This window comes from Lates calcarifer, linkage group LG19, assembly GCF_001640805.2.
Source record: "Lates calcarifer isolate ASB-BC8 linkage group LG19, TLL_Latcal_v3, whole genome shotgun sequence".
NCBI lineage: Eukaryota > Metazoa > Chordata > Actinopteri > Centropomidae > Lates > Lates calcarifer.
Genome location: NC_066851.1, coordinates 8,461,872 through 8,482,718, shown reverse-complemented (window position 1 = coordinate 8,482,718; position 20,847 = coordinate 8,461,872). Strand labels below are relative to the sequence as shown.

Here is a 20,847-nt window from a genome sequence, read left to right as displayed (position 1 = left end):
TCGTATTTATTGTACTGACAGGAGAGCAGTATTGATCTTCTCATCTAACTCTCTGTAAATGTTATGCATGTCAACTTTTCCTTGAAGTCTTAATTTTGGAATTAAATGCTACATACCCAACCAACTGCTGTGGAAGAGACGCTTAGTCTGCTGTTTGCAATAGGACAACTGGAGATAAAACAGGAGTTAGTTCAAATCTGTAACAACCGCAGACTCTGGAGCAGCCCACTTGAAACTCTTGCCACAAAGTGAACACAGATGCATGCTGGATTGTCAACAAACTCAAAGAAATCAGTGGACAGAACGCAGACGGGGTTACAGTGAGGATGGTATCAGGCATCACTGAAGACAGCTTTTTGTGAGTTTGGAGGGAAACACAGTGTGATTGGTTGTGGTGGAAAAAGGGGGGGGGGGATTAAAAGCTTCAGTGTTGTCTTGGACAAAGTCATAGAATGACGCCAAAACAAAAATCATAGCCTGATGTTGAGACACAGTCTGAACAGCGTATCACTTATAACAGGTGTGAACATATTTCAACCAGGCCGATATGTCTCAGCGAGAGTTGCTCTGAGGTAAGCACTATAAATGAAAGGGAGCTTTATAGAAAAGCCACTCCATAAAGTGCACACTGAGACCATAGCTGTGGGTTTTGTTATGTTCTATCATATATGACAATGTACTGCTAAAGAGAGATTTACATGGCAGCCAGTTCTTTTTTTCTTTCTTTTTTTTTTTCATTTGTTCTCACATAAACTCTTTTTTGGATGCAAAGTGTTTTCACAGCCTCCCCTCCACCTCCTTTATGACTAACATGTACCAGCTGTTCAGACACTCATACTGTACTTCACCTGCAAGTATTCCCCTCTCTCATGAAATATAAACGTCCATAAACTCTATTTGAGGTTCCCAGATATTTCAAAAGTGCCTCATGGTTTGATCACGCACATCAGGAAATAAGGGTAAGAAATGAAAGGGTTTCTGAACAGGATCTCTCCCTTCCTGCAGTGGTGATCTTGACCTCAATACCTCACCCCCCACCCCACACACATACCAGTTGATCTCTGGCATTTGTGAAAACTCCTCCTCAGGCATGCTTTCATTTCATCACGATAAGGAGAAAGGACGTCAGTTGTTCCTTACCTCATATATCTCTTATTTCATCATTAGTTATGTTTAATGGATGGAAATCTGTGAGTTTTTCCAGATCTGGTATCTGCACAGTTGCATTTGCATTGTTTCCTCATGGAAACCTAAGCATAATCATTACAGGCTGATAGGATTAAAGCCAAGTGGGTGCATGTAAAAGACTCTGATGTTGTTCACATGCTGGAAAAGTTAGGTATTGTGAGCTGTTTGTTTTCACACTCCCTCTTTTCTCCTCTTGTTGCCCTGACACAATCTGACATTCTGGATGGCCCAAAAATATCTTGAGCTGTCAAAATAAATAAAGGCTCAAACTTCAAAGCGTACTCCTCAAGGCCTAATGTTGGGAAGAACAGGTTTTGTCACTCGAGATCAAATGAATTCTCTTTCGTCTAGAGGAATTTAGTGGAAAAAGGAAAATGGTTAGACAGCAGCTGTTGATCTGACCTTCAATTTTTATTTTTTTATTTTTTTTTTTGTTTTGGTAATAAATGTGCAAAAAGTGGTTTTGGCTGTATACACAATGTTCTGTGCTGATAATGTGAGAAGTTGAAGTAATCAGTCAAAGACAAAAATGACTGGAAAATGAAAACAAATACTACATTTTCAGTAGTTTTATTGAAAAATGCCTCTTCTGTTTCAGAAATAAATAAGAAAATAAGGCTGTGTGGAATTCACAAAATGTGCAGTTAAAACATGAGAAGAGCAATTCTATGTCCATAGTCTTGCAACCAAATCTAAACTGCATTGATAGAAAACAACAACTATATTCTGACTTAGAAATCCTCAGTAAATATACAACACAAACATGCAATTCCATCTTTGGTAACAAAAAGAAAATAAAAACAAAAAAAGTTTGGTTTGTTACAATAAGTCAGATTATCATTTGGTTTACAGGCCGTACAAAACATCACAATGAACATTATCTTTGGGGATCAAATTAGTTGTCCTTTTTTTGACAGTGGAGTATCTGAAACAGCTTTACATACTGAAACTGGACAAAAACAACATGGATAGTGTGAAAGTGTCCAAAACCATACGTACTGTACTTCCTTCGACATACTTTCTGCTGGTTTTCACATGATTAGTGCATTACACATTGGAGTCCAGTAAACACTTGCAGTTATATTACAAGCAGACACTTAAAGGGAAACACTTAGCAAGCACACAGGTTTGTAATGAATGAACATGTAGGTTTGTAGTCATCTTGCTAAACTTTCTCATGTCAAAAAAATATATGTTCAATATAGCCAGGGGTATCAAACCCATATAAGTATTAGTTTTGTTCTGAATATCACTTCGTCCTCACATTAAGTGATGATGTAAGTCATTTCAATATTACACTTTCTGAGAACTCCTTATCATAGCTATGATGCTAGTGTGTCTGTATTGTCTCTTGGTAGTGATCTCTTTCCTCGTTGGTTTCGTGAGTAACCGGGTGATTGTATTGTCTCAAACTCGCCAGCTGGCTCCACAGGTATAGACACTACCTCGGGTTCAGGCTGGAAGCGGTTGGCTAGAAAAGTATTCGGGATGGCCAATCAAAAAAAATGATTCCTTCTACAAACTTTTGCATGCACAATTTAAATTATATTGCACTATGGACTTCCAAAAAATGCCCTGTGTCAAACTATTGCTTCCTAAAGTACCAAAAAAAGCTAAATAAAAAAACTGTTGTGGTGACATTTACAATAAAATCCATCAAGCAATTGGATAATAAGACATAGTAAAATAACCAGCTGATACTACAAAAACACATGGAAATGTAAGGGGAGCAACATTTAGCACTGATTTGGCCAACATACACAAAGAACATGATGATTAAAAGTACAAAAGGAACATGCTTCAGTCTGGCCAGAGCTGTTTAAGTCACTTAAGGCGTCATAAACAGGTTATGCTGGTGGTAAGTAAGCAGAGGGTTATGAGGCACAAGCTCAATACAGATGTTAACTTGATTTTTAGTGAATTGTCCTGGTTCATACAATCATTTACAAGGCAAAAAAAAAATTAGTTTTATTTACACATATCACCTCTACATTAACATTGCTTTCAGTTATGAAATCCACTTTGTTAGTAGTTGTTTTGGGTGGTATTTGTACATGCTCCTTCCTTCGTAGAAATGCTCAGTCTCTGTTTTTGATTTCCCAACGGTTTGTGGTTCAAGATGCAAACAGGCCAGCAGGTTGCCATCACTGTAGCTTGTAGCTGTGAAATGATGTTAGTGCCAGTCCACTCCGTTCTGTTTTTTTTTTTTTTTTTTTTTATTGGCTTTTGTCACGTTTGTTTTAATGTTCAATAATTATGTCCATGGTGATTATCCTTACATGCCCCATAGCAAATGGGCAAACATCTCAGAAACAGGCCTTCAAAGTGTAAGCGGCACAGGTGACCTAGAACGTTTACTATGCCAAACCTGAAAATAGTTCAAAGAGCGTGTGAGTATATTCTGTGGAACAAAGTTATTAGCATATTATTTGATTGAATGTGAGTCATCATACACCACTAGCTAGAATGCTTTACATGCCAGTTTTAAAATTGTACATCAAATGTATGGAGGTATTGAAATATAGTAACTCCAGACTCATAGTTCGCTAAACCCCTCCCCCAAACAGCAATTGTCCAATTATAGTTTAGCAATTGTAACCACTGTTACCAATTAGTGACTTTCTTATTAGCAACTTGGCAACACTGCTAGTAACTAGCCACAGCAGGTCTGTCAAGCTTTCACCACATGTCTTGCTGGCCAATTATCTAAGCTAACCAATTAAGCACAACCATTTAAGAATAATAACAATGCTATGTCTTTATTTATACATCTTCTACACTAGCAACTACTAAAGATGCTAGCTATCTTCCTGAGATAACATTCTATCATGTTCTCATTTTAAAACAGGTCAGCTAGAAACATTAAAAAGTAATCTGTCAAACAGTTTTCAGACAACTCCTGGTGCTAATGTTAGCTCAATTCACTTGCTAGCTACAGTGGATAAAATTTGCCAGTGACAGCTGTCATTCCAGCCAACAAAATCAAAAGAAATGTCAAACCTACTTTTGTCTACCTCTGTTTCAAAAATGACAACAAATTTTGTTGGTAAATCTGCAATCTTTATTATTTTAAACTGCATTATATGTGCCATGTGAAAATGAAAAGCTTTATAGGCATGGCAACTGTAACTAAGGGGGTGGAGCTTAGCGAACAAAACTCTTGAAAATTAGTTAACAACATTCTGCTCAATTTCACTACTGTGGAACACTTACATTCATATCTCCATACATTATCAAAGAAAGAGGTAGTGCACTGAGTTGCAAATGTCATTAGTCTGCATACACTTAGTCTTTTATCTAATGTAGTACCATGCAGGACCTAGGCAGCACTGAGTGTACCTGTGTATCCTTGTCCATTGTAAGGAATGCCAACACACTGAGAAGAGTCGCAGTAACCAGGGGGTCCTGGTGGTCCCCTCACCCCAGGAGTACCCTGGCGACCTGGAGGGCCACGAGGCCCAGCAGAGCCAGTAGGACCAGGGGGTCCTGTTCTTGACTCGCCTGGTGGCCCTGCAAAGTGGAAAGGGAAGGTGAGTGAGGCCAGTTTAAAAAGGGGAGTCTCTGAAGCTCAGCACAGAAACCCACTGATATCACTTGTAAATCTTCAGGAGAAATGGTGGGGGTAACACGGGGCTGCAGCACTGTAATTCAAAATTTACAATGACTCAATTAAAAAGCTGGACCAAAAAAAAAAAAAAAAAAAGAGTCTGGGGCTGTGTGGAGTTACCCCCTGGCCCCGTGTGTCTAGACGGTAAAAACTCAGGATGGAATTTTCCCCCTCTTTCTTTTTCTCTCTCTTAAGTGAGCCCATGTGTTGTCAATGAAGCCACCAAAGAAAGCTCATTGTACAACAATCCAATTCTCCCACACACATACACATGCACACACAAAAAAGTGACTCATCAGTGTGGACTTCCACCCTCTGGTCCTCAGTTGTTTCTCACTTCATTCACAGAAACAGACATGTCAGTGTTTAGTGTTGTGGGGTAGACATCAAGGTTCTTGTTGTTTTGCAATAGCATCCCTAGGGAAAGGAAATCTTCTGAAGTGGTGAGTTTTCCACAGAAGACATATTAGATGTCATTTGCAACTGAGGAAAGGCTATGCCCTTTTTCAAACTGACAAATAAGTCTAATAACGTTTATTTAACAATGGTTTCTAAAAATGCGTCATGACCTTCACTGAAGACTGACTGGAGATTGTCTAAAATGTACACAGTGAAATTGTCTCCCTACAGACGATTGCAAATATCTTCCATTTACCGGATAATATTTCAAATGTGCACTGTGTTTGGAGAAGCTCAATATACACAAGACATAAATCCTCAAGAAAGGAAAGAATTGGGAATATGTTTGGGGTCTTTCCAAAGAATTTATGCGGAGCAGCTGCCCAAGCAAAGGTGCCTAGGTCATATATACTATAGGTAAATTTTAGCCTCTAGTTGGAATGTGTCCTTTTAATTGGAGGAGTGGGAGTACCATGTGTCCTAGAAAAGCCCAGAAAAAAGGTGAAAAAGCTGTCACAATGGAACTCAGCTTTATTGTGAAGATTAAGTTGTAATAGAACAGTGGGACACCAGCAAACTGTCTGCAGCTGCTGGAGAGCAATGTTCAACACGAAATGTGTTTTCCTGGCTCATTGTGATGGGAGATTTAACTAAAACAGGCTAAAGAGGGGAACCGTGTTACCTGGTGGACCACTTAGGCCTCTTTGTCCTCTGACACTGTTTCCTGGAGATCCTCTCTCTCCCTTCTCTCCTGGCAAACCTACATAAACCAGAGAAAAGAAAAAAAAATCTCTTTGGGCATGTAAACGGCATGTATGACACAAGGAACAGGAGAGAGGAGAAATTCATTCATGATTTAATAATATTTTGTGATGCTAACTTGAATCATGTGTAGACTACACAAGGTAATGCACTTATGTTGTTATTCCATTCATGTTGGACCAACACCACAGTCTACAGAGTCGATGTCACCATGACCTTAATTATTTCATTGCTCACCATTTGCTTATCATTTCTCAGCTTGTTGCTTTGTAGAACTACCAAACCTTGAGAAAAAAGAGGAGAGATGATGTACCTCTTTCTCCTTGATTTCCAGGTAAACCTGGGCTTCCAGGGAAACCAGTTCGACCCGGTTGCCCAGGCTCTCCACGGGATCCCTGGTTGCCGGGGGGGCCAGGAGGACCAGGGGGCCCTGGACTGTTGCTACGATATCCAGAGGGAATCTGGTTGAGCATCATATCAATTCTGCTCATTTGACCTGTAAAAGAAGAGTAAAATCAGTTGGACGTTGATGAGATGTGCATTTTAACAACTATAAAAATTCCCTCAGGATTAAGAAAAGTTTTGCTCACTGTTCACAAGCTGTTCACAAACTTGTCTGGCAATGGAGCGCATCATGTTCTGGGATGCAAAGTCTCCCTGGAAAACAAAGACATTTTCATGAAGATGTGGCACTGCTTTTCTGATTGATGATGGATGATAATGGGTGTGTGAGTCATTCAGTAAAAAGCAATACATACCCTCTCTCCTTTCTCTCCTTTAAGGCCAACAGGTCCCTGATAACAAAAAATATATATGTTAGACCAAGCAGTGACATCATCCTTCACTTTGTCCTTCCCTAAACTCTGTCATGTGGCCATCAATTTGTGCCTTGTTATGTCATACATACTGGGTTTCCTGGGTCTCCTGGTTTTCCTGGTTTCCCAGTAATTCCTGGTACACCTGGATTTCCAGGGCTTCCCTGAAAAAAGGAAAAAGCACAGAAAGTGTAGTGTTTATTTTAAATTACTACACAGTAAACATAACTGCATCGTTTAACTCCTGCTCCCTATTAATGCCTTAACAAGCTTTAAGTTGGGATCTATGCTTTGACATCTGTAGTAGGGTGGTTGGGAACGGGGGGGGGTGTGTGTGGCACAAGCTGCCAAGAACACTAAAAGAGGAGATGGAAACACACACACACCAGCCATCGGGCACTGCTAATGGCTCTTGGAGCGCTCAGGATGGTATAGTGCATGTGAATTCTATACTGGCATGTTGCCTGTTGGCATGACGGCTGGATTAAGTAGATTCAGACCTCCACCAAACCACAGAAGAAGAAAACTAGATGCATGCACCACCCTCGTAACAGTGGAGGCTGCACTCTGTTTTATGTGCTGTTCCAGCAGAGTGCAACTGCAGAGCCAGAGGAGAAATTGTCATAGATATATCAGGAAGTAAAGCACGCTCCAAGGAATATTTATTTGGCTCTTGCCTGCACAACACAAACACACACACACACACAGACACACACACTCACTCACCATGGGCCCTGGCGGGCCTCTGGGTCCAGATGGTCCTTCCTTTCCTGGTGGCCCCTATGTAGAAACAACATACAATCACATGTGGGTTACAACACACCTGGGACCCTGCTCATGCAATACATCAGTGTCATGACTTTATATTAGTTTCAGCCTCCAGCCTGTCATTTGAAATTACATTTATAAGTACTATTTTGGCTGACGCAACCTGGAACCTGCAGTGTAACGGCAGGACTTCTGTACACGACAAGCTAAGTGGGTGATCACATGCAGAATATATGCTTAAGTGAGTGTTGGATCCATTTGTAGGATCTGAACACAAGTGTGTACACTGGAGGTAGATCTTACCCGCGCTCCGCTTGGTCCAACGGGGCCCAGAGGACCACGTGGCCCGGGAGGACCCTGGGAAAAAAAGCAGACACACTTAATCAAATGCTAATGATCAGGAACAACATATTTATACAGCTCCCCAATGCCTCTGTAGAACTAAACTTAACAGAAAAAAAACCTGCAGTCTCCTAGTTATTTAGCCAAAGATAATATATCACCCTGTTACTCAAAACTGGAACAATCTCTCTCTTGTCAGTTAACACATCATGTCTACTTGAGTTGTGGATAGACAGTGCTGTTATAGTAAGCTCTACTATGTGAGGTAACCAACAGAATGCTGCCAATAAGCTCTGAAGATCATGAGATTCTCCCATGTCTGAATTTGCTTATTCAGAGGCCAGAATATCCAGCGCTGATGTTCCCTCCCGTTGAATGGTGGGAGTTGGCTGGATGACCTCAGCTGGATGAATGAACGGCTGCTCGGCCAAGAGATGGCTATGTAATGCCAGCGCGCTTGAAAATACACTTGCCCCAAAAAGTTCCCATGGAATGAAAAATGGATTTAGTGATATGAACAATCTGAAGAAGCTAAAAGTTAAGAAGTCCTAACTTTGACCTTTTCATCCAAGAGCTCCCCCAAATGACATCTGCTGTAAGTCAAAGATGCTCAGACTTGAGCCTTTAAATCTTCACCAAGTCACAGTCATCTTCAATTACGAGGCTGGGGAAGAAGAACATGTTCCATTCCCTATTTCCCCTTTGGTAACAAGAGTCTATACTTCATAATAATTTAACTGCATCAGCGGCCTTCTACTGTTTGTCAATCAAAGGGGCTGATTTTAGAGTGTGGGTCTCCCCTGAGGATGGCATGGTAAACCTCCCACTCTGAGTGTGGTTTCAATCTTGCCATGTGGACCAAATCCAGGCTCCAGTAGTATGCACTTCTCTCTATGGATAGTCTCCTGTTTCCTGTTCATAAACCACAAAATAAGAGGGGAGTACTTACTTGCAGACCAGCAAGTCCCGGGTCTCCAGGATCTCCCTTTGGTCCCTGACGACCCTGAATGCGGAGGAGGAGGAGAAGGAGGAGGAAAAGAGAGGTTTTCAAGACGCTTTAGTTTTTGTTTTATCCTTTTCAGCCTGTGATTGTGATTGATTTCATGTTTTGACAAGAACATCTGCAGGTAAGAAAATAAAAAAGCAGTAGCCTGGCTCAAACCAGAGGGAGTGTAATGTGTTTTGACTCTAGTTGTAAATCCCACTCATTGGTGCATCTTCAACAGAGAATACTGTATATCAACTTTCACACAAACTGCACATTCATATCAGCACATATGAGCACTAATCATAACTGACAGTGTCTGAAATATACATTAAAATCCCTCTACCACAGACACTTTTTCCTCTCTCTGTTTTGTGTTCCTAATGTCATATACTGGAAGATTTGCAGTATAGGTAAACTTACAGGTTCTCCAGGTAGAGACAGTCCGTTAGGGCCTTGTGGACCCGGCGGTCCCATTGGGCCTGGAGGTCCTGCCTCACCACGTGGACCCATTGAACCCTACACCATTACCCAGACATAAAACAAAAGCTGTTACATAGCCAATCTCTTACACACCCCCACCCCCCCAAGACAGGCCTAATCAGACTTTTTACTGCACAGATATAGAAAATGAATGTTAACAGTGTTGGGAAACGGGCCTTTAAGGTACTTGACATAGGCTCCCCTTTAAATCAAGTTGTGGAAAAATATACAGCAGTGTTCAATAACTGGATTCAGATGTGTGTAATTTCCGTGCGGAGCAATAATAGCCTCTAAAATACCATGGCAATGAGAGGTTGACGTTTATTATGTGTGGATTTACCATTACTGATAATGGCAGCAAGCTTCATTGGCTATGAACAGAGTCAGATTATTTGCTTAACACTTAATTTACAGTAAAAAGAGCTATGAAATTAAAGCCTGTAAAAGAACAGAAAAAAAAAAAAAAAACACTGACAAGAATATATGACATGTTTAAAGTGATGTATAGTGTAACTCACAGCACTGCCAGGTTCTCCTCTATCTCCTCTTGGTCCCTTAGAACCTGGGCTGCCCTGGAAAGGCAAAGAGACAAAAACATTGTGTGAGTGTAACAACAGGAGCAGATTCCAAAAGCCCTAAAACCCCAAGCCCTACAAAATCCTTGCTGGGGCTTAGTGAGGTTACCAAGCACACATATTCCAGACTTCTCCTTGAGACTTTTTTAACTGTTGTTTTTCCGACAGGCATTTATCTTTTGACACTTCTCCCTGAGCCCACTTTTTTTTGCATGCCACTGGTCTCATCCTCTACTGCTCTTTCCAGAGGAAAAGAAAATACTACTCCTGATTCGAAGGACATCCTCAGTTGACTGTAGTTCAAGCTGTATAGCAGGCAAATGTCAAGATGGTCTTTATAGCTGTACGCTCATTATAACACAGCAGTCACAGAGTCAGAAAAGCATGTATGACTTCTGAGAATTATCAGGTGTCAGAGGAAGAAGAGGTGCAGATAAACAAGATGGCACAATACAGTAGTGGGATGTGTCTGGATAGTGTCTTTACCGAAGGTCCAGGGGGTCCCTGAGGGCCGATGCTGTCCTGTGTGACATGTGCACGAGTGGGGGAGGGCCGGGCACTTGGCTTCATCTCTCTGAAAAGGAAGACAGAAGATACAGAAATTAAAAAAGAGAAATAAATGAGGGAATGCAATTGGGAGGAGTAGCGTAACAGTCCCTTTTACACCCATTAATAATTGAGACCATGTCTTGGCAATCTACACAATACAAGGGGTAAAACTGAAAATCCTGGATGTCATTTTGTGACAGTATCCTGGCAAACTTTGGCTTTGACTTTGCTTGTAGTTTAAGAAGAGGAGACAGTTTAGAAACCCCCGCAAAGGTCATGATGGAACAGTGGCTCATGCCGAAATGTGGCTGGAATCAGCAGAGTCAGTGAGGGGGGCTTTGAGACCGAATACTCAGAGACAGCTGCAAGCTCTGTCCACATTTTTGGAAATGAGTCTTTGACATTAGGAGTTACATAACACTGCAGTCATTGATGTGATGCATTAATATCTGATGCAAATTATAGATGAATTACTTATAATTGGATAAATGTGCCCGCATCCGGTATTTAACATAGTGTATCCAAATAAATATGATTTACTGTCTGCTCTGTGATCTGAAGGAGCACTTGTTTTCATGTAATCGGGAGGTCATGCTGGCTACAGTCCGATTAGCACAATTACACAGGATACAAGGTCCTATTCAGGCCAGCTGAGGCACTCTCTTTTCAAACAGCAATCTAGCCATCAGCCATGCATTTCACCTAATGATCACATACCACTTTACATACAACCTAGACTGTAAACCCTGAAGCAGGTATACATGCACACAGTATATACAACATAATTAATGGTCTTCTTTTACTAGTACTAGAAACTAGAACTGGAAAAATAATCCAGTGGTGCACCTGTAAATGACCTTTTGACTTATATGATTCCACAATGACACTTGTTCTTACTGTGGCTGGCAGGTCGCAGCATCTGTCTCGGCTGATCCAGCTCAAGCTGCAGATAATGTCGAACATCTGGAGCTGGAACTACACAACAGAAGAGGGGGGAAAAACATTGTAGGGTGTTACAAATGGCTCCCATTCACAATGAAAATGCGCACTGTTGAAAACAGACAACAATGAGCCCCTCTGAGAATCAGAAAGATGGAGGGGTTTCATCCTTCCAGCAGTCACTGGGAGCAGTTAAAACTTAATTGTGCATCTACGCACAAGAGGTTTTGGATATTCATTCTTTGGAAAGTTGTGAGATGCTCTTCCAAACGTGTTTTTCCAGAGCCCTCGCAATTTTTAACAAGTTTTAGTTCTTTTTTTTATTTTTATTTTGCTTACTGTTGCAGACTGCCTCTTTCCGCCTCCAGACTTGACCAACTTGCCAAGCACTTCATAGCCATCCAGAGTGATGTTGTTGGCCTCCTTGATGGGCTTCTCTGCCACCTCTTGGCAGTCCACATTCAACTTGACTTTCTCTGGAGAGATGCTGATGTGGAGCTGCAGGAGGGAGAGAGGATGGAGAGAGGGCACTATTAACAAAACATTCTTGTCCTCTCAATACTTCACAGCCGCCAACTTTGTTGCAACACAATTACTTGGCAAGGACTACTAAGAACACTGGAGCTTTTGAAAAGCTGGGTTTGGCATTCATTTCTATTTGGAAGGGGCATGATTGCCCTTTAAAAAGAGCAGAAAGAATTCTTTAAGAAAGTGTAACCATAAGGGTAGAAACAATCTCACTGAACCTTTTTTTAACCATGTTGTCTGAAACTTATAAAGACGCTGATAATGTATTCCACATAATTGCAAGATTTTGGGGAATTGTTTAGTCTTTGCAGAACTATGTTAATTATACATTTTATATACATTACCCCACAGTAGTTACTGATTTGGCATACAACTGCTGTTTGATCCCTCTACACATGAACTGACCATAAAAAAAGGAAATATACAACAGTTGGCATTTTAGTGTAGCATTAAAGCTGTAGTCAGTGATTGTATAACAACACAGAATGACAAAGTGCCAGATTTCGAAGTTTCCTGTCCAGAGACCCCAGCTCCACATCTTGAAACGATATCATTTGCGGTGTGCCATCAAAAGTCCTACACTTTCCATACTTTCCCTTCACAGTTGCAAAATTTTCCCCTGCTCAACAGTCAGACAAGCGTTCTTTATGTCAGGAAAAGCAAGCTACCATTTCTTTCTACAAAGCCATACCAACCACAGACTAAGGCCATAGTTCTTGGCAACCAATCACGAAATTACAGTTGACTTCCTTGGCAACAGAACAAACTATCTGGTGGACCGCAAAGAGAGAAGGGTGTCGTTTATCCCAGGGTCCTGGCATGGATATATTATGCCATGATGCTCTTGAGGGCTTACCAAAACAACTTTGGATGATATACTGGCATGGCAAATAATGAGCATGTATATATTACCTCACTGACCAATAAGCAAACACAATAAAAACACTTCAGTCATTGGAAAACAAGACTTGAGGAAAAGTAGCTTTCTAGTGACCACTGATGATGGTGCTCGCTGCTAAGTGATCAGGTCCTTCTGCAACGAAGTGTTGACAGATGAACAATTTTCATTCATCAGTTGTTAACACAGAAAGTTTTGCTGTGCTTCCCTGTGTCAACACTCCACGTACAGTACATATGGTAAGATTTCAGGCTGACACCATCTCTGCTCCAGTGCACTTGACATATTTCCATGATTTCTATCAGACTGGATTTTATTATTCTTGGCTCTGCCACGACTGCTCCTCCATTTTAATAACCCTGAACTCACTGCCTTAATTTCATGCATGCAATAATAAGCAGGTGTGAGTCCACTCTAGAATTATGTAACTAAGACTGAGAATCTCCATTACTTTAATGTATTAAGGCAAATAGTGCTAAGACTGATTGTGAAATCACCAATATGGCTGATGATTTCTGTTTTATCCATCTTAATGGGAAGCTTCCATGTCAGGTCTGGCACATGTGCACAGATAAAGCTATGTTTATATGTCTCTTTATTCATTTAGAGAAGTTAATTTGTAATTTCCTGTATTTCTAGTGTGGTTTTTAGGGTCAGGGAGTCTATTTGTCGAGGTCAAAGAAAGAAGACTTTGTCATGTCTAAAAGAAAGCTGTCACAAATGAAGTGCACAAAGACTACAGTCAGTGGGCATTTTGGCAAAGTATCCATTAGGCCAACAAAGAGGTGAGAGCCAACATCAAGGAGTGCTTTGGCTTTGTGCAGATGTCTATTCACCTCCCCCCTCTCTGTCTTAATTAGTGTATGCATGTATTGGCACAACCTTCTCTCCCAGCTGAGCCCCTGAAAGGAAAGTCTGAAAGGCCAGAGTTCAAGACTTCTTGAGGGACAGTGAGGGGTTGTGTATTTTTGAGCATGGAAGCAAACTACAGTGCAGTGACTGGTCACTACAACAACTTCCACTCTCAAACCTCCACCAACGTAACTCTGAACACATGACTAGTCACTGTGACTTGTGGAAAATGTCTTCTTCACTCTGGTTACTGGGAGGGTTTCCACTATGGACTCCCACCCTTCCAGTGTGGGAGGGGATTTCCCAGTGGGATAGTGAGTGGCTAGCATCTGCTGAAGTCATCTTTGAGAGCTTTCCCACATGCTCATCTAGTAATGACCTCAAATTAACTCAAACAAATTTGTGTGAAAAAAACTGAAACAATCTGTAAATTAATCAACTAAGTTTTCTCTGTTTTCTCTGAAAAGCGGCAAAAATCCAACTGTCCCAACTTCTAAAATGAGCATATTTTCTGGTTTTCTTTGTCCACTGTGATAAGATACTGGATATTGTTGGGTTTTGGACTGCTGGTGAGACAAAACAAGACATGTCACTCTGGGAAAATGTGATGGACATTTTTTACTATTTGCTCACTTTTACAGACTAAAGAACTAATCAGGTAACTGAGAAAGTTATGTGGGGATTATTCATCAATGAAAATAATCCTTAGTTGAAGATCTACTTGGTTAACCTAAAACTTAAAGGTCTGCATGTGATTTTATGGCTTTTTGTTTTTATTCACACATGGACAATAAGCCCAGCTGCCATTTGTGACAAGCCTCATCACCGGTCACTCTGCTTTCAGCACAGACACACTCTCACATGGCCATGGACAAAGTGTTGGGAAACCTCTGACAACATGTAAACACACCCACCGCCGCAGCATTCGGCAGTGGCACTTACTCAGCAGACCAGCAAATAAGCAGCTAGGTAGACCGCAGCAGACTCGCCAATTCATGGAACAGCAGCTACCACACCACAAACTAGCCACCCAGCGTACATTCAGACTAAAGTCTCCACCATGGCCGCAGACTGAGAAAACACACACACAAACATACACAAAAACACACACAGATCAGGCTGCCATCCAACTAGGCCAGTAGTGATGTCATTTATATCCAGTCCTGACCCAGCATTTTCCAGGGTCTCATTCTTGAAGTTACCCTGCAGTTAGTTGTGTAGATGCTAAATGGTCAAAATAAAAAGCCATTTACAGCATGCTCTGATCTGGGGGCCAGTATATCGTTCTAATCAGTCCCTCAGTTCAAAAAACTAATATCAGGAAGTGGGTGAACTTTGATGCCTGATAAGACCCTGCTTTGTTGTTATTCATTTTGATTGCTTTAGTGTTAGGGGGAAAAGGAACTAAAAAAGGGGCACAATGTCCTTTGGAACAAACTGAAATGCAGTTGGACGTGACTTGGAGTACATTGGAACCAGTCATTTTTCCTCCAAAGATGAATCAAGCATCTTAAGTCGATCCAGGTCAGTATAAAAATACAGTACACTGTCCTTCATTGTTCTACTCCCTACACCCTACTGTGGTGGAACATAACAGAGGATGTTTTATATTCGCTAATGCTTTGAGTTGGACTTAACAGCATTTGATGTCTCGTTTTACCTCTTGCCGCAGCCACAAGAGAATCCTTACTATACAAATGCTATTTATCACAGTTGGGAGCTTGGCATGTGGGCCTAATGTAGCGGTTAAACCACTGAAGAGAAACAAAAAGTTTCCAAAACAATAATACCACTGCGGGTGGTTATTTTAAGTCAGATGAGAGGTTTTGACAGATTGTTTGCAGAGCTGTTGATAATGAATCTTTTAATAAGCGCTTCCCTAAGGGGAGCTCAATCTTGATTTCTTGCATGGAAGGCAGAGTGGATGATGGCACAGATCAGTTTCAGAGTCAAGAGACAGTTAGAAACATCTGGATTTAACCTTTTAATCCATTGCTTGCAATACTTGCATTTTTCAGCCAATAATGGGTACTCTTGTCTCCACAATGGCAAAGGTATCCTTAATGCATCCTTACAGTCTTTGTATGTTCAATCACTAGAGTTTGATCAAAAAGTTTAAAGGGGCATTCCACTGATTTCACACACAAATTTCAGTTTATTTGTCATGGGGAGTTCTACTCAGCCTGTGAAAACAGCTGTCTCATGTCTTCTGTTGCTCAAGTCTAAGAAAAGGCCAGTGCAAGATAACCCTGATGACATCATCAGGGTTATCCAAGTTATCTCAGACTGGGCTTGAGACTTCAAATTTTTATTGTAACAGAGAGCCAGCCTAATAAAGTGCTGGAGTTTGAAAGATGAAGATGTTTACTAGCCAGGAGAATTCTAAAGATATTCTTTTGGAGCGAGACCCATACTAGGCACTAAAAATTGAATTTGAAAGACTTGAGTATCTATTCTCTAAATGCTTCATGCCATTTTTGAACCCGACTCAACTTAACTGAACCCAAATAAAAACTGATCCAGTTAGGCGCAGACTGGTTTGGAATTCACTTAACAGCTACCAGGACAGTCTCCGGTCTTGATGTGGTCAGACCTCCATGGCTAACTGTAACAGCTTGCACATTACGCTGGGTCACCGAAGATATCAGTATTTCCCCTCTCCTTAAACTTATTTATAGCCTCCACAACCCATTCATCAAATTAACTGCCCATGGTCTAATAAAAACAAAGCTTAATGTCAAATCGTAAAAAGGCCCAAAGACCACTTTGACAGCAGACCGTCACTCTATGCTAGATTGCAGGGATCTTTTGACAGGTAACACAATACAGCTACATGGCACTGGCTGTTGAAAGGAAGTGAAAACAATGAAAACAATACACTGTATGTTTAAGGATCTGAAAAGGATAATCAGGATTTTCAGTCTATCCTATTAAAGCCAAACTTTAATAATATCACTATGTGGTGCACACAGTAACCCACTCTTTAAGAATTGTGCATTGTGTTTACCTTGTGGAAGCTCCCATGGAAAACCCGCTTCACTTGCTCCTCATTAAACGTGGCTTTCTGGATCTCTCCTCGGGTGTCCTTGTTGTAGAACGTGATTGTTTTGCTGGAAGCTGAAAAGAGAAGAGTCTTTGATGAATCCCTGACAGTGTGTTACGATGCGGTGGCACGCAAAGCACAGACAGGACTATAGAGAACACATGGTCGTAGAGAGAGGAGAGGGATAAAGAGAAGGCTAGGAGGGATTAGGTCCATGCCCGTAATTATTTGCATGCATTCACCATGTGTGCAAGCGCACTTTTGTAAAAGATACTTACTTAAAAATGAAGGCTTTCTATTATAGAATAAAAAAGTCAAGCTACATCCAAAATCAGAATCAAATTCAGAGCAGTGGATTGAAGTCAGTCATACGGTATTTATTTCAATATGCTTCCACTGCCTTCTTTGTACTGCCTATCATATCAATTAACTTTAACTTTCTGTAAATAAGGAAAGAGCTAGACAAAGAGGAAGACAGCAGCTTAAGTTGTTCAATAAAGAGCGTACAGCTGCGTATATGTTGGGTCAGCTACAGCAGCTTCCCCCTCCAGCTGAGTGCAAAAACATGATGGGAGACTTACGGTTGACGGTGACCCCGACCTCTGGGTTGTGGTTTTTGTCGGCAATCTGCCAGATATCAAAAGGCTCGGAGGCCGTGTCCGGCAGCAGGCGGAAGAGCAGGATAATAGTGTAAGATGGGGGAAGACCCTCCGGATGGATCTCCCTGTTAGTGTTTAAAAAAACATACATCGTGATGAGTCATGAATCAGAACTGTGCCCTCATTACACTAGCAGTCAGAATATCACATCTTAGAACTTAATGCTAAGACTATCAAATCTTTCTACAATGGTTCAGCATTCAGTGTGTCATACAGGCTGCAGAACCTGTAAATGATTGCCAGTTTTCCCCCTGGCCTTGCAGAAATTGTCCACATATTGAAAGTATTTTCTGTCCCCTCTCCCCTCACTGCAGTTCGAAGTGTTTCCATTTGTGCGCATTAAGTCAACGGCTGCGCCTACGCACAAGAAATACGTATCATTATAAACATATTAACAAAGTATGCTGAAGAGGTTTGGATACTCAACTGTTCTCCAATTGCCTAACACCACTTAAATGGGGCCTAATAAAGAGACAAAGCTCTTGACCCAGGGGTGATTTGTTTGCTCCCAGCATGACATAGGCGGGAGGAGGGCCTGGTCCAGGGAGTTATTAATTCTACGACCCATTTTTCTTTTTGCTCCTAGCACCTCATATTCCACAAGCTGCAACAACAAATAGCTATGGTCTTATTGCCAAAGGGCACTAGGGAAACCCTGAGGTTATTGAACATCATTATGAATAAGGACTTGTGGGCTGGGCAGGACTATAGTTCATGGGAGATAAGGACAATAGGCTGGGAATATGCACAATGTGAGACTCACACTATTCTATACACACTATTTTATAAATGTGAGCACTATTTAGCCTCAGCTCTTACTTGGTGGGCTGGTTCAGGAAGGAATCCTTGTGCAGCCTGTAGGCGATGTAGCTGTTGAAGGAACCCGGCTCCATGGACACACCGTTCATGTCCGCGAATGTCCGGTCTGTGATGTTGAAAGCCTCCAGCATCCTGAAGCCTGGAAGGGATAAAAACACATGAGCCATGCAAAAAGAAATATTGAAACTCTGTATAGCATGGCATTATAGTATTTTAGTAATGCTAACAAACTCTGTACGGGATTAGTTAATGTTTATGTTTTGTGGTGATGTTGTATGCTTACCAGGCGTAGTGAATCCATTGATGTAAATCAGAGGGCAAGCTGAAACAGGACAAGAGTTGGAAAAACAGATTAGGGTTTAAAGAATGTGATTCATCTCTCTTTATGCATTTCTTCTGGTGGTAGATCAGTTGAATGTACGTCAATGGGTGAGCTTCCTGTTACCTCTGTAGATGCACTAATCAACCTCTATAGAAGTTACAGAATCAAAGTCAGCTGGGAGTGCAAAAACATAAACTGTAGTAGTGTTTTAATGAGATATTAATCTGTGCCTTACTGGAAGTGGCTGTTTCGCAGATAAAGGTGATCAGGTTGTCCTGGATCTTGGCAAAGGCGTCATAATCGTCTACCACAAACACATGTCTCTCACTGGGCTTGCTGCCGATATTTCTCAACTCTGCCATGTCGACATCGGCCACTCCAACCACAAACACACTGTAGCCTGTGGGGACAAAACACACACACATACAAAAAAAACAAAAACAAAGACCATTGTTAGGCTTCCAATAACAACTGGCAGTTTCATCACTGTAGGGATTATTACAAGAGTTTATTAAATCAGCCACAAACTTTGGCTCCGATGACGGAAATCAGAGTTCGGGAGTAAACAGTTCCATTACTATACTGTATATGTGTACTGTACATGCAGATCAAATCGAAACACACATGATTATGATAAACAATTCCACACAGACCAGAATGCTGCAGTTTTTCTGCGCTCTTCTTGACATCATCCTGGGAACGTCCATCTGTGACCACCACCAGCACCTTCGGGACGTTCCTCCTCATGCCACTGTCAGAGGTGAACACTTTCTCATAGACGTGCTTCAGAGCAATGCCTGGGTGAAGAAATGAGATCAGAGGGCAATTACCAACAGTTCACAGCTGAGGCGGACTCTGGTTTGTTTAACGACATGGCAATGAGTCTGAAGTGCGCTGAATCATTACGAGCTAGCATTTTTTGGTGTACCTGTCTTGGTGTTTCCTCCTCTGTAGCGGACAGTCTGCAAAGCTGACAACACTATGCCCTTGTCGTGGTAGGTGTTCAGTTTGAACTCTGTCTTGGCGTCATCACTGTACTGCACAAACGAGACCTGTTCAAGAAAAAAAAAAACAAACATACGATGAGAACATGGCAGTCGCTTAAAAAAATTGCACAAAGACAATGTAGAAAAAGCATCTACAATGGACAATAGAGAGACAGAGAGTTATGCTGACCTGCATGCCGCTAGGGCTGATGACATCAAAGGCTCCAGTCATGCTCGTGACAAACTGGATGACCTTGTTGAAGCTGTCGTCTCCGATACTCCAGGAACCATCAATGAGGAAGACCAGGTCAGCCTTGGCACCTTTGCACACTGTAGCACAGGTACAATGATGTTAATGTGAAGATATAATTATTCTTCTTTTAGCATGTAGATGCAAATCTACTCACCATCCAGTGCAGGGGGGACTGTTGCTGGAGCAGGGGGGGTGGGAGGCTCGGTTGGCACCTCTGTGGGTTTGACCACTGCAACACAAAACAGAGACGAATGCACACAATTGAAAGTAACATAATATAGTGTGGCCGATGAGGAGATATTCTGAAGAAATTATTTACCATTCTCTCTTACATTTACATTGTACTGGTGTAGAAAATGCTATCTTACATGTTCTCTCCTTGACGCTCACTCCAGGTCCCTCCAGGTTGGGCGTTTGGGTGTAAACAGTGGCATTGTAGAGTGTGTCAGGGGTCAGGCCATCAAAGCAGTAGCTGCTCTCTGAGCCTCTGACAGTGATCTCCTGAGCTCCTCTCTTGGATGCTAGAGAAGAGAAGAAAAACCAGATTAAACAGATTCATCTCACAGTAATCTAATATATTTAGAGTCTAATTCAACAGGGTGTAATTGAGTAAAACACTTACAGTCAAAAGGATTGACTTTGAGTCTGTAGGAGGTAGCTGCTCTGTGAGGGGCCCATCGGAGGCAGAAAGAGTCATAGCCAACATTGTAGGTGGTCAGGTCTGTCACATTCAAGTACACTAAAGGGAAGCAAGGGTACCATTAGTACATATGATATTTCTCCTATGTTCAATTAAACATTCATTTGCAAGACAATAGCTTGTAACATCTACCACTCTACACTGGAATCATCCACTTAATTTTATGCACTTATGCCTGCCAACCAATAGATAACAGTTTTATCAACTTACATGTGGTGCCCTGTCCAATCAAAGGTTCGCTGAGGCCTGTGTTGTACTGTGCCAGCACCTTCAGGTCATAGGTGGTTCCAGGTTTCAGGTTATGCAGTTGAAAGGAGGTCACGTCGCCAACAAACACCTCCAAGGACTCATCAGAGCCTGAAAAGAGACATAAAT

At 41.5% G+C, this 20,847-nt stretch overlaps 1 protein-coding gene across 1 annotated transcript in view; it reads right to left on the bottom strand.

Moving 5' to 3' along the window:
* Window positions 1–1,742: 1,742 nt before the first annotated feature.
* Window positions 1,743–20,847, bottom strand: part of col12a1a (collagen, type XII, alpha 1a) — a 55,738-nt gene continuing 36,633 nt past the window's right edge. Inside the window, 28 exon segments of the mRNA XM_018697805.2 lie at window positions 1,743–2,659; window positions 4,528–4,698; window positions 5,877–5,954; window positions 6,270–6,452; window positions 6,547–6,613; window positions 6,715–6,750; window positions 6,864–6,935; window positions 7,498–7,551; window positions 7,843–7,896; window positions 8,831–8,884; window positions 9,290–9,385; window positions 9,868–9,921; window positions 10,411–10,452; window positions 10,454–10,498; window positions 11,371–11,448; window positions 11,752–11,910; window positions 16,698–16,807; window positions 17,315–17,457; window positions 18,212–18,350; window positions 18,495–18,533; window positions 18,769–18,933; window positions 19,187–19,330; window positions 19,462–19,585; window positions 19,710–19,849; window positions 19,927–20,001; window positions 20,141–20,293; window positions 20,395–20,511; window positions 20,683–20,829. Of these exon segments, the coding sequence (XP_018553321.1) occupies window positions 2,511–2,659; window positions 4,528–4,698; window positions 5,877–5,954; window positions 6,270–6,452; window positions 6,547–6,613; window positions 6,715–6,750; window positions 6,864–6,935; window positions 7,498–7,551; window positions 7,843–7,896; window positions 8,831–8,884; window positions 9,290–9,385; window positions 9,868–9,921; window positions 10,411–10,452; window positions 10,454–10,498; window positions 11,371–11,448; window positions 11,752–11,910; window positions 16,698–16,807; window positions 17,315–17,457; window positions 18,212–18,350; window positions 18,495–18,533; window positions 18,769–18,933; window positions 19,187–19,330; window positions 19,462–19,585; window positions 19,710–19,849; window positions 19,927–20,001; window positions 20,141–20,293; window positions 20,395–20,511; window positions 20,683–20,829 (2,888 nt within the window). The 3' untranslated portion in view covers window positions 1,743–2,510.